General features: G+C 41.3%; 2 protein-coding genes across 2 annotated transcripts; one reads left to right on the top strand and one right to left on the bottom strand.

The window, feature by feature from the left end:
- Nucleotides 1-350: 350 nt before the first annotated feature.
- LOC129585048 (polyadenylation and cleavage factor homolog 11-like) lies at nucleotides 351-7,340 on the bottom strand. Its single transcript, XM_055477563.1, has 13 exons — nucleotides 7,147-7,340; nucleotides 6,712-6,982; nucleotides 5,132-5,257; nucleotides 4,906-5,070; nucleotides 4,699-4,833; nucleotides 4,146-4,528; nucleotides 2,977-3,872; nucleotides 2,408-2,735; nucleotides 2,071-2,285; nucleotides 1,832-2,001; nucleotides 1,439-1,552; nucleotides 1,164-1,304; nucleotides 351-815 (listed from the first exon to the last, which is right to left on the bottom strand). Exons 2-13 carry the CDS (start codon nucleotides 6,919-6,921, stop codon nucleotides 648-650), a joined length of 3,051 nt encoding a protein of 1,016 aa, XP_055333538.1. The 5' UTR covers nucleotides 6,922-6,982; nucleotides 7,147-7,340; the 3' UTR covers nucleotides 351-647.
- Nucleotides 7,341-7,628: 288 nt separating this feature from the next.
- Nucleotides 7,629-12,558, top strand: LOC129585123 (N-alpha-acetyltransferase 16, NatA auxiliary subunit-like). Its single transcript, XM_055477684.1, has 17 exons — nucleotides 7,629-8,035; nucleotides 8,189-8,273; nucleotides 8,429-8,533; nucleotides 8,665-8,753; nucleotides 8,974-9,334; nucleotides 9,402-9,515; nucleotides 9,590-9,685; nucleotides 10,066-10,172; nucleotides 10,235-10,310; nucleotides 10,569-10,738; nucleotides 10,806-10,958; nucleotides 11,016-11,144; nucleotides 11,210-11,359; nucleotides 11,419-11,670; nucleotides 11,737-11,845; nucleotides 11,907-12,005; nucleotides 12,108-12,558. Exons 1-17 carry the CDS (start codon nucleotides 7,964-7,966, stop codon nucleotides 12,260-12,262), a joined length of 2,322 nt encoding a protein of 773 aa, XP_055333659.1. The 5' UTR covers nucleotides 7,629-7,963; the 3' UTR covers nucleotides 12,263-12,558.
- The last annotated feature ends 580 nt before the right edge of the window (nucleotides 12,559-13,138 follow it).

Genomic DNA, 13,138 nt, shown 5'->3' with positions numbered 1-13,138 from the left:
TCAGGGGTAGATTTTATAGTGCTTTTCACCCACACTATAGCAGAATTTAACAAAGTATCACATTTTGGGAAGCTCATGCTGATTACCGTAGGTCCGTGACAATTACCAGTGCGGTTTGTATTGTAATACTATTATTGTTTGGGTCTTGTTCACTTGATTGTCAGCTCCTTTTTTCATTTGTTTTGCCATAAAGTTTTGTGTCAGTTGGGCGCAAAATGACCATACCGCGCTTTTGTTAAGCACACCTACTCTGTACTTATTAGAGTGGCAGTTTAGCACCGTAAATCTTAAATTCACGCTGTTATAGTTGAATTTTCGGAATTCTCGCTGGTATTGGCACAAAATCACTATTCTGCAACAACCGAAACTTTAATTTCCAAATGAAATATCGAATAAATCCTCTCTAAAACAAATAAGGCCTGCAACTGCGTCATCTCACCAAATGAACGTAAACCACCATGAATACAAAGACAATCGCCCTGAGTCCATCAGTATCATAGTGAAATTTCTGGTCCGCGGAAATGTTCAAATGAAAAGGTAGCAAGGAAATACAAAGTACAATATCAAAGGTATCCAGCATCAAGAGGTCAATTATATTAACTACCAATCCCAATCCTGACAACAAAACACTTATGACTAAACTAAAGTTACTCGGTATTCTCTTCCGGATCCTGTGATTCCTCTCCTTCATCTTCATCATCATCCTCAAACATAATCACAAACTTTTCTTCCAAATCATTTAAGGTAGACTGGACCGATTCCGCCTTCGTCTTCGATATCTCGGAAATTGCGGTTCCAGACTTGGACTTCGGTAACTGCAATATTGATTAATGAAGTAGAGTATTTACTCGTACGTACCATTCCGGTTAAAGCTAAAAAACCGTGTTTGTGTAACGCTACCCGAGAATTAACTATCGCAAAAACCCGAGCAGGTAAAGTTTTTAAATAACATGAATTTAACCAGATGGCTTCAGACTGAAACTTGTCTCCATAATTGCGAGCGATTTGGGTACGAGCTCGTCAGAAGGATCTATTGGATAACCATCATAAGCCATTCGTACTATGCCGTAACAAATTGAACGGTACACGATAATCAACGGCATAAACAACTAGGTACCAGCCTAAATTTTTATAAAGGTCCAGATTGCAGACTGCCCACTTACCGGTCCAGATTGCACACTGTCCGCCTTTACTGGGGTCTGCTCCGTTATTACACCAGTCTTCCACCTGCTTGGTTTAGAAATGACGACGGTGTCTTCTTCGGATTTTCGCTTACTTTCCTCGTAACACTCTCGATGAAAAATCTAAATGATAAAGAATTTCTGCATATGGTATACACAACAAGTTAGCAGCAAAGCCCAATTCTATCATCGATGTGCATCGACCAAATGACGGCGTCACGGCGACGAATAATCTAACAATGAGTACGCTCGTTTACCTTTTCTGTTCCATCTAAAGGATTTTTCACTCGGACACAGTCCTTGAAAATGAATTCCTCGTCTTCATCCACATATTCATCATGCAGTTGCTCCAAGCAAAGATCACAATTAACCTGCAAAATACTCGTGCACTAACTGTCGCAACTTTGATAAAAAAATAGTGTGCCAACGGTTTCCAAATAACTCAAATCAAACCAGATGGCCTCAGACTAATATTTGTCTCCATAAATGCGAGCGATTTGGGTACGAGCTCGTCAGAAGGATCTATTGGATAACCATCATAAGCCAATCTTACTACGCTTTAGAAGATCCCAAAAGCGGTACTCTACTGTAGCTATTTACCACTTTTTTTAACGTTTAATATTCTACACTATGTTCAAAGCATCGCTAACCTTTATTCTCGATTTCGCAACGGGGTTTAATTCGATATTGTCGTCGACACTTTCGGCAACAACTACCGTCGCATCATCAGTGACCGCGGGAATTTCCGGTATTTCCAGAATTTCGTTAGCCTTTTCGGGCAGACGTGATCTTACAAAATCCTTAAACATGCTCTCTATAACTGCAACGGCACAAAAATTCTAATAAGAGCTGGAAAGGAAAATATTTAAATATGCTTAAGCTAACTGACCTTTATCATCAGATTCGAAGAAGGCCTTGTCGTGGACAAATGCATTTTCGTCAATATCCCAATCTCCAGTGTCAACCTGGTCCTTTTTATTCCATCCATCATGGATCAGCAGATCCCATTTCGCGGCTTCACTTTCTGACGCCATAAAACGCAGTCCACAACACCCATTTCTGCTCAGTTTCAGTCCAAGTTTTTCGAGTGTTGGCAGATAATACCTGCACGATAGAAACTATGATAATCCCAAATGCAAGAGAAGACCACCACATAACCATGATAGGAAAAGCACCGCAACTTGCACAATATTCCAGTGTTGCCTAAACTTTAAAACGTTACTTACTGGTTAAAACGTTCGTTCATCTCGCCGGTTTCGTTCCAGTTTTTCAGGTCAACCACGTTTTCCTGCAGAGGTAGCCGAACAAACTCTGATTTCGACATATTGCTTCTCAATACGCCAGCAATCGAGTCGGACGAGATCTCGAAGTCAAAAGCTTCCGGTGATTTCGGCTTTTCCATTGAACTATCGGAACTGGAAGGCTGAGGAGGCGTCGGTGGCTGAGTTTCCGGTGCTGCTGCTATCGCGGCTGGTGCGTTAGACAACTGCGCAATAACTGCCAGAATTTTGGCGATATCTGGCATCGGCTCTTTCGTTTTCTCTTCTTCGGATACTATGGCATTTAAATACACATTTAGCCGATACAGAAGTAAAAATCGAGCAAACTGAAATAATCAAAAGAAAACAAACCGAAAACTGTATATCTTATACAAAAACGTTTAAAACAGGTGAATACTGGAAAAATTCTTTCGATTTCAAAAGGCTTTAATATAATAAAGGTATATTTAGAAAACCAAATCTTCAACTACAAACTTAAAAGAATTGAAAATGCCGATTTCTGGTATTTCACTTACCCCCTCCACCGAAAACTTCATCATTTAATGGGATTGACCCAATGTCCACTATGGGCGGACGTCCTCCCATTTCTTGAGATTGCAGCCGTACCCAGTGTTGTTGGTGATCAACAGTAATTGCTACTGGCTCTGGCGTGAACTCAACACGAAATGGTACACCGTCTATTACCAATTGAAAGTTCGGACCACCCAATTTTATTGTATGCCATCCAGTACCAAAAAATAATCGCTTCGGTTCATTCAACTGACAGGGTATGGCGGTTGACACGTGATTATCAAGTATAAAAAGAACGTCATTCCCTTTAAAACTGATATCAAAAACTAACCCATTCATTATCACAACCGTGCGGCCACGAAACCACCGCACCTCATACAGTTCATTATTGTCACCGAGACATATAAAATCATTATTACTAGCACTTGGTAGATCAGTAGGATGAGGTCCCGGCAGTGAGCGGCTAATGGCGTTCTTTAACGAGCGCAGCTCGTGGTCTTCTTTTAACTTTACCAGTAACTTCTGGTAGTCTTGAAAATTGATATGTCCCCGCTGTAACTTTCCCTCGATCTCCGTTTTCTCCGAGTCGTATACGTCAGACTCTGTGGGTCGCGGTGTGGGCAGTAGCGGTCCCACCGGCGGCCGAATGGGCACGTCCAGATGATGCGGCTGCGTCATGCGGTTATCAGGGTGATGTCCGCGCCATCCGGTCTCTGGTCGCTCGAAGTGCGGCCGCGTTGGATGAGCATATGGAGGGCGACCGCCGCGTGCACCGCGAAGCTCTCCCCGGGGACGCATGACCATGCGGGGAGCACCGCGGGTCCCAGGACGGGGAATAAGTGGCGCTGCTGTGGGTCCATCAGCGAAGTTCTCGTGATTCTCTTGTGGTTCCGATGCGTCTCTGCAACACAGAACACCTTCATAGGAGCCTTACTTGAAGCCAGTCACATATCACATGCAGAGTAAACACAATGAAATAATGGCCATATTAAAACGACTACGAAGTATGCCACAAAATTACTATGGCTTGATAACTGATCTCTGTGGACTTGCTCAAATTAAGACGTTATGCATCTAAACTAACAATAGGTACAGGCGATTGACAGAAAACAGAACAATCACTACGTCCATAATCCTATTGCTGTTTTTCTTTCTCATTTATTATGAACGATACCTTTGACTGTGAATGATTTTCGGGATTTTGATTTTCGGCGGCACTCCATCCGTTGATCCGTTATTGGCCTGGTCCAGAGAACGTTTCTCCTTATTCACAACAACGGGCTGAGAAGCACCACGCCCTCTTCGCCCACGTGCGGCCAGCCCAGCCGGGCTCGGGATGGCCCCGCGCGGCGCCGGTCGAGCGACATCCGTATTCATGCTGTCCTTAACACCGGGCTTCTTCGGAATGCGTGGGAGATTTTTCAGGGCGGAGGGCTGTGGGGGAGCAGGTGCCGAAGGTTTCGCCGCCTTTTCAGGTGATTCGGATCCGTCTGAGGACTGAGAACTTTGCGGAGACTCCATACTGGGAACGCGGCCGGTATCGTTACGTACGGCTTCCTAAAATGTCAAATTTTGAAATTTAAACACTTGTATCAAAAAGATAAAGGCAATTTTTTGAGTTTCAAATGGACATAATGGTACTGTCATATTAAGTAACTGCAGCACAAGCATACTCGAGGCAAAGATAGAACGCACTACGTACCTTTTTTACAGGAGACAAATTAGGAACCATGGCAGGTGTGGAATGGGCTTGGTTTCATTAAAGGGGGTGTTATTGATCTTGTCGGCACCGGAGCCGGGACCGCGCTGGCAGGCGCCGGTACACCGTTAACAACAACAGCTGGAGAGGAATTTTCGATGACCTAAAAAAACAAGCAAGACATGCAATTAGCGAGCGTTAATTGACTGAAAAGCACAGTAGATTATTTGTTTACCTGAAGTTTGGCCACGGGAGGTACAACTGGTGGAGCCATAATAACCGGCCATTTCGGGTCAATTTCATTAACTTTCTCATCCAGCAACTGAAGGTACGACGGTTCGTACAACTGATTCCATGTACAACGTACTTTATACATAGACGACCTGATACGTTCGTCCGACTAAAAATCGCAATCTGATAGTGTTTTGTACTTAAGAAATCGGACGAAAATCTCTCCTAACCTGTTTGAATATACTTGTGAACATCTTCACCAAGTACGGCCGGAAAAGCGGCTTATAATCTCCTTTACTGTTTTTGAGAATGGAATCAATCACATAAAGCAAGACCAGCTTTAGGGAAGGCGAGACCTACGATTTCAGGAAAATCAATTAAAAAAAGCAGATATTGGTCAGGGAAATTGCATATTTAAACTGGAATCAGCCTCAACGCGCAATCATCGTCTGATCACATTAGCGATCAGTACTACAGTAGTTTAATTTCCGGTTGGTAAACTTTGTAGCTAGTTCGGAACTTCGGATGACAGGTATGTATTACAAGTTCTCGGTATCCGGTAATCGCTTTAAGCAACAATTACGCAGCTACAACTTTCTACAGTAGATAACGATCGTGTTTCCAACTGCAGATAGTTGATGCTTGATTGCTGCATAATAATGATATCAACCGGACAACTGTAATTATGTCATTTTGTTGCAAGTTGAGTGAAACAAGATTGATTCACAATCAATACGGTGCAAAAGGAACGTTTCCCTATTCTATAGTACTCGTATAAATCGTAAAAATACTGATGTCTCACGTACAATTCTCAGTTTTCTATCGGTGTGATTACGCAGTCTGCGCCATTTTTTCAAGTGCCAAAAAACATGTAAAAGGCAATATTTCGAAGTATTTTTAATTACTGTGACAAACTGACAATGTATCGTTAGATCTAATCTTCTACAATTCAATAAACATACCACCTATTGCCAAGCATAAAAAATTACAAGTGAAAGGAACTGTACTATTATTTGCCGAATAAATGGAAAGCAGTCTTTAAAAAACCTGAGTTTCTGGTTCTACCAGTAACAAAAAAAAGTTTATACTGTCAAAAACCTGGTCCGTGGAGGAGAACAAAATTGCACAAAATAACTTATACACCAGAAAAGCTGCTGTAAAAGCTGTTTTTCTGCTTCTTAACGTGTCTCTCTCGTCAGCACCCAATCAAAACACCACCATCATTCGACTATTTTTCGTTGCGAAACTATGAGGGCTTCAAAAAGCGTGGTTTGGAAGAATTTCATATTTACGCTTCCTGTGCCGCAATATTTCCCAGACTTTCGGCACAAAGTATATCGGTTATTTCATTGCTTGCAGTTGTGATGTTGACACAGATGGGCTTGGGTGACATGGGTATTTAATATTGTTTACTTAGTTTTATATTACTAACGTCAAAAAGTTCTTGCGCCGCGCTACGGTAAACATCCGAAAAGCGCTTTGCTATGCCGTTTCTGAGATGAGACTTTCCCGTAAATCATCTGACTAATTAGTAATTACGCCTGAGTTCGCTTGAAGAAATGTTGCCAAGCATTTCTTTAATTCAGCCAAGAGATTTTGGCCTTCGGGCGAACTCGATTACACAAAATTATTACAACGTTTCTTTGTCTTATATCACATGCCATGAAAGACTTGAATGAGATTCTGAAGTGAGGAATTGAAATCGCAATACGAATGCTTAGGGACCTAGGTCTCACTTTCATCGTTAAAAAACGCCATTGCAGAAATCAATAGAAAAAACAAAACAAAAATATTAACGTATAATATGAACCTGTTCGATACGCCTTTCAATGGCATCTACAACAGCCGCTCCATAACGGAAATTCTCCTCGGCCAACATGGTCAGCATGTTGATCCTGTATTTGTCGTTTCGGTCCAGGTCCGTTAAAGTTTCATGGTATGAATCCCGGACTTCTTGAAACATGGCCCGATCGGGGTCCTGTCTGTCATGCGAAGCCATAGGCGTCATCATTATCACCATCCTTTCCAGCAGGAACTGGTAACGTTAAGTTCCTTAACTTTCATCCAATGTCTGATGTGTCCTATCAAAATCCAAATTTCACAAAATCCAAGAACAAAGAGTACACTTTACTAAAGATTCAATAACAATTGTGGACCCATGATCACACTGGACGCCTTCTGAAGTTTAACGTTACGGTCTTACGACTCTTGCAGCAACAGTGTCAGTTTCTCAAGGACGACTTACCTTCATACAAATGCGAAAATAGACCAAAGAAACTGTTTCTGGGCCGAAAGATTTACAAATTATTCGAGTTGGACACGTTAATTCAACAAAATTTAGCGATCAACAGATGATGAAGTACCTCGCACCATCAAGTTCGCAGCTATCAAAATGGCAAATGTTTGAGTTCTGACGGACTCAGTTTTGCCAGCTGTCGTTGCGATGACTGCATCATGGCAGCATCCGCAAATTGTGCGGGCGGAGTCACCCAGCAACAGCCAACTAGAAAAGGCATAGCAGAGCTATGATAGGCTGTTTTATCATCCGACGGCCGACTCACGGGCAAGCCGCCCAGGCGCACACGGCTCATTGATATTCGAGAAAATTGAATCGAACCGAACGTGAATACCATAATCAACCCAGGAAGTCGCCTACCACAAAGCGGTAGAGATGATATTTGAATAAGTAATAATGTGAACGGAAGGCAGCACATAACTTTTTGAAGAAGCTTTTTACAATTTTACAGCAGAAAGTAAAAACTGTAAAAAGTTTTTTATAAAAACTGATATTTCGTTGTGGAATGTTTTTTTTTGAAATTTCATAAAAATATCGCAAAAATTGATGTTGCATTTGTTTTGTTATTGTTCAAATTGTCCAGTCAACATTTCTTTTAATATTCTGCTCCGTACTAATGATCTTGCGGCTGATACTTGAAAACGACGTGCTAATCAAATCTAGAGGAAGAACTGCAGCGATTGCCTGCCAGTGAATAACCATTTTGTTTTGATTTGGAACGCAAAGCGGAACAGCTGGGGACCACACCGTTCATACAGAATTAAGGATGGCGGGAATAGCTGAGAACCACCATTCTACGCTTCCTTCGAAAGAAGGAGCCCTGTTTAAGAGATTGCTGGTAAGTGATCAGGTTTCTGGGAAGCCTGCTGTTTGGACGTCGAACCTATCACCGGTCGAAGCAGCGCCCACGGTGTAATAATTTCGCTTGAGCGTTTCTGCAGGCCCTTATTATAGACTCGCTTCTGTTATATCAGTATGGTCTCTTTTACAGAAAATGTACGAGCAGAAGCAATACAAGAGTGCGCTGAAAATTGCTAAACAAATTCTGTCGAACCCGAAATGCGCGGACCACGGCGGTGAGAGTCAGAAATGTTCTTCTTTTTGTTATCTTTTTATTCAGTAAAATCTTGCCGGAAAATTTATTATGGATTGTAAAATAATACGTAGTGCAGTTATTTGTGAAACAGCTGTTGGGTCAATTTTGCTCACGATGTATCCTTTATTCATCCAGAAACATTGGCTATGAAAGGTCTGACTTTGAGCTATTTGGGACGCAAGGAAGAAGCCTACGAAGATGTCAAACGGGGTTTGAAATGTGACTTAAAGAGCTATGTCTGTAAGTAATCCGAAATATTGCAAAATTTTCTTGTCACGTCGCATTGGTGTTTTATACCACGAATTTTCGTGATGAATGTATTGGCGAAGTAGTGCTTCTTGGCTCAGTCTGTGTTTTGTTTTGGTTTTTAGGTTGGCATGTCTATGGATTATTACAAAGAGGGGACAAGAAATACGAAGAAGCCATGAAGTGTTTTGTGAATGCGTTAAAAATCGATAAGGTTAGGCGATATTTTTGTGGATTTGGAACAATAATCTTGCAAGATTACGTACCTGTGATTTTCGATAAGATTGTACAGCAATTTTCTACGTACTTGTGATCTTAATATAGAATTACTGATATAATTTTTTCATTTATATATATATTCATCACTAATTTATTTCTGTAGTTTGATAATTTTCAGTAGTCAGGATAATGAGCATAGTATCGTTTTTTTGCAGGATAACGTCCAGATTTTGCGTGACTTAGCGACCCTTCAGATACAGCTGCGCGATTTAGATGGGTTCAGTGATACACGCTATCGAATTGCTGTTCTTCGGCCTAGTCAGAAAAGCCATTGGCTTGCATACGCCGTGGCACTCCATCTACAAGGTGACGTTAATTTGGCTATTCGCGTGATGGAAGAATGTCGCAAGTTGGCCCATCCCGAGCGACAGGATGATTGTGATGTGGAATATGGAGAATATATTCTGTATCAGCTGGAACTGATGCTGGAAGCCGGCAGATATCATGACGTTGTGGAACATTCACTTCGCTATGAATCTTACATATTTGATCAAGTTGCGCTAATGGAAAAACGAGGTATACTTCAAACAGCACATGGAAACGATTTCATTTTGTAGTTGTTATTAGCAACGTTGTTTTGCAGCAAGGGCTTTTGCCGCTCTTGAGAGGACGAAAGAAGCTAATTCTATATTAACAATGCTAATACGGAGAAATTCCGAAAACTGGAGCTACTATCGCCAGTTGACATTTCCTTTTGGTAAGGTGGAAAAAAAAGGTGGAACGCCGGGTTTGAAATCTATTTACATGCATCTACATTTTTTTGTGTTGTAGAAAAATATAATTCATTATTGGATTTTTGTGTGGATATGCAGAAAACTGATCCTTATTCTAGAACTGCTTATAAAATTCCTCTTACTTTGACGGAAGGTGAGTGGCCGCACTACTCTAGATTTACTCAGATACCGTAATTATCGAATTTGAAGCCCCCCCCCCCCCAAAATACAAGCCCCCCCCGTAATTAGAGCCCACCCCTAAGGTGGTTTGAAAGTTATAAGCCCCCCCCGAAATAGAGGCCCATGGGCTTAATTAAATACCGTAAACCCCATATTAAAAAATATTAAAAAATGCCAAAAAGCTGGTTTGAAAAATTGAACCCCCCCCCCCTAAATACAAGCCCATGCCCGTAATTGGAGCCCACCCCGTGGGTCATTTGAAATATTTGTAACCCTGGGCTTCTAATTCGATAAATACGGTATGTGTTTTTTGCTACCATTTGATTGAGTGTTATGGCATTTTTATTTCCTTAGGAGAAGAATTTCGACAGTTTATTGGCAGCTATTTACGGCGAAGCCTAGAGAAGGGATTACCTGCTTTATTTAATGATATTAAAATCGTCTACGAAAATCCGGTGAAAGTAAGTCTGGCTTTAACAGTCTGCTTGGATAATTCGTTTGCTCGAGCTTATTTTTTGTGCAGGCCCAGATAGCTGAAGAGGAAATTCTCCGTATCTTTGCCGAAATACAGTCCAAAGAAGCTGCGATAAATTCAGGAGGTACGTGGCTGCCAACATTGTTTTATAACTGACTGTTGTTTGTCCGTATATTTGCCAGTCTGTCTGTGGAAAACGTTCGAATTAGATGTGGTTCGAATTCGACGTTCAGTGCAGGATTTTGTCGAAATTATTAGTAGCGTACATTAGAGCCCGTGACTTCAGATAGTGGTTTTCGTTCGTTTGTTTCTAAAGGCTATTTACTTGCACTTCGATTACAATTAACTGTTTCGGTAATATATTCTTTTGTTTTGCTGATAGGTGGTGATGATTCGGTGCTTCCCAGCACACTCCTATGGCTGTATTACTACCTTGCTCAACATTATGATCAGAAAAAAGACTATGACAAGGCCATGGAGTTTATTGATCTGGCGATAGCACATACTCCAACACTGGTGGAATCCTACTCGTTCAAAGCGAAGATCTTGAAGGTATTTTGTTTAAAAAACGGTGATGGAACGTTGTATCCTGATCTGCGTTTACTTACTTTACTATTAGCATATGGGCGATCACCAAGCAGCGGCTACCAGCATGGAAGAAGCCCAATCGCTTGATACATCAGATCGTTTTATCAATTACAAAGCCGGAAAGTACCTGCTGCGAGCTAATTTATTGGAACGTGCGGAAACTATTTTGGGAAAATTTACCAGAGTAAATGCACTATTAAGATCACATTGAAATGGCATTGCATATCTTTCATGTCTACAGGAGGGTATGAAGCCTTCGGAAAATTTGTGTGATATGCAATGTTTTTGGTTCATGATCGAAAGTGCCCGTGCGATGAAGCGGTTAGGGAAGTTCGGTGAAGCACTGAAACTTCTACACGTCCTGGATCGGGTACGCTCATCGAGTGCTACATAGTTTGTGTTTCTTGAATTTACGGGTGTTGTGTGTGTGTGCAGCATTTTTTGGATATTGTGGATGATCAGTTGGATTTTCACGCTTACTGCCTTCGAAAATCAACCATCGAGAGCTATGTCAAATTAATACGAATGGAGGATTCTGTTCGTCAGCACAAGTTTTATGTTGATGGCGCCATCTTAGCCGCTGAGGTGGGATTACGTTACAAACAAAACGTGACATTTGTGCGCCAGGTTTATTTTCTCTGCAGATTTATTTAGCAATTTACGACAAGCACCCGTCTGATTCGGATGATGACGACATCGGTACCGATCCATCGATTTCTGCGGCGGAGAAACGAAAACTCAAGAACAAACAGCGAAAAGCGAAGAAGAAAGCAGAAAGTGAGAAATTACAACAGGAAGCCATGGAAAAATCTAAAGCGCAGGCGAAACTAAAAAAGGACGATGATGAGCCAGCAGCTACCCATAAAGAGGACTTGATACCAGAGAAACTGGCTAAGGTATCGTTATGCTGCAGGGTCTCATGTGATGGTGATGTGATGGTGTTTGTAATGCTTCTTTTATAGCCGGATGATCCGCTGGAAATGGCATGTTATTTTCTTCGACCGTTGGTTGTTCTTGACATCCCCCGGTTCGATTTGCATCAGATGATCTTTGAAGTGTATCACCGCAAAGGTAAGCATTACGGTGCAACATGCTCTTCCATTTGGAATTAAAACGGTTTTTGGCGAAATAGGCAAGCATGCTGTGGCTTTGCGCTCGCTTGTCCGGATGATAAACTTGGAACCTCTTAACCCGAAACTTGCCGAATACAGAAGTTTATACTTGGATATCGGTAAGTCCTTTGCTGTTCACTTATTGGACCAGCTTTATTCTTTTAATATAGTATTTATTTTTATTAATCACAGTCTTTGGCATATCGTTGTATTTCTTGCAGCGGATAATCAAACTGGAAATATTCCCGAAGCGATTCAGGAAATCGTTATGGAAGCTTTCGCCCAAATTAAGAACTGCCAGCTGCCGGTTGACAATGGAGGTCTTACAAAAAGTGGCGATGCTCTGCATAATCGGGTGGTGGAAAATCACCATTAAAGAAAATGTGACCAAAAACAGTGTGTTTAAATAAATTAATGTGAATATTAGTCGGTCGGTGTCTTCTTCGTTTTTGAATGAAGTACGATTGATCAGATGATTTCAGTTGGGTGTTGTTTTCCTCTGACGCCGTGTTTAATATTGCTCACTTCGGCACCTGTTAATGTTTTGTTTTCTATGAACCGAAATTTACTGTTCTTCTTTCTGGGGAAAACTGTTTTGTGGACTTCCGGACTTTTTTACTGTGCTGAAGTAATGTGGACTTAACTCTCCGGTGCATGAATTATCCTTCTGTCCGTTTTATGAAAGAGCGATGACTGATAGGCAATTAAAATAGGATAGCCTTTTGAAACCAAGTACGCCTTATGCAAAACTTATCTGTACTTAGTTGTATCTGCTAAAGGGACACTGAATGCTTTGAACTCATTAATGTTACAAAAAAGGCTCCATTAATCTTACAGAATACAGACGTAGGCAAGGTCACCAAATTTTAGCTGCTTTTAATAAATACTGCTTCGAGTAAAGTACATATCTGTATATTATGTCAGTAATATTAACTAGTTATTGATGTCGGGAGCCGCATAAAGTGTGTTCACACGCTGTATATACTATATAGGATATACCTACTTTTTCTAAGTAGAATTTTCTTGTAATGTGCTTTTGCCTGCTCTAGGAAAACGTGAAAGGTCTTTAGCAAACACAGTGCGATACTTCAGAGTACTGCACCTGATTTCGTGCACCCCTGACGTATGGGAGTAGGATCATACGCCGGATGTACGTACGGATGCTGACTGTCCGCCTTCCACCTGCAACATAACGAATAATCTAGTCAATCTCTGCTGTGATTTGCTGTTCTCTTTTACTAGCGATGTATAT

The sequence above is a fragment of the Paramacrobiotus metropolitanus genome, unplaced genomic scaffold (assembly GCF_019649055.1).
Source record: "Paramacrobiotus metropolitanus isolate TYO unplaced genomic scaffold, Prichtersi_v1.0 Parri_scaffold0000015, whole genome shotgun sequence".
In the NCBI taxonomy this organism is placed as follows: domain Eukaryota; kingdom Metazoa; phylum Tardigrada; class Eutardigrada; order Parachela; family Macrobiotidae; genus Paramacrobiotus; species Paramacrobiotus metropolitanus.
Note: the sequence above shows the minus strand (reverse complement) of the source record. Positions and strands in the feature narration are given on the sequence as shown.

Coding starts and splice junctions, on each gene's coding strand:
- LOC129585048 (XM_055477563.1), bottom strand. CDS start 6,921: ATGGTGATAATGATGACGCCTATGGCTTCGCATGACAGACAGGACCCC. Junction 5,258..6,711: donor TTGAAAGGCGTATCGAACAG/GTTCATATTATA, acceptor CTGAAATCGTAG/GTCTCGCCTTCCCTAAAGCT. Junction 1,553..1,831: donor TTGCGAAATCGAGAATAAAG/GTTAGCGATGCT, acceptor AGTATTTTGCAG/GTTAATTGTGATCTTTGCTT.
- LOC129585123 (XM_055477684.1), top strand. CDS start 7,964: ATGGCGGGAATAGCTGAGAACCACCATTCTACGCTTCCTTCGAAAGAA. Junction 9,686..10,065: donor TCCTCTTACTTTGACGGAAG/GTGAGTGGCCGC, acceptor TTATTTCCTTAG/GAGAAGAATTTCGACAGTTT. Junction 10,739..10,805: donor TCAAAGCGAAGATCTTGAAG/GTATTTTGTTTA, acceptor CTTTACTATTAG/CATATGGGCGATCACCAAGC.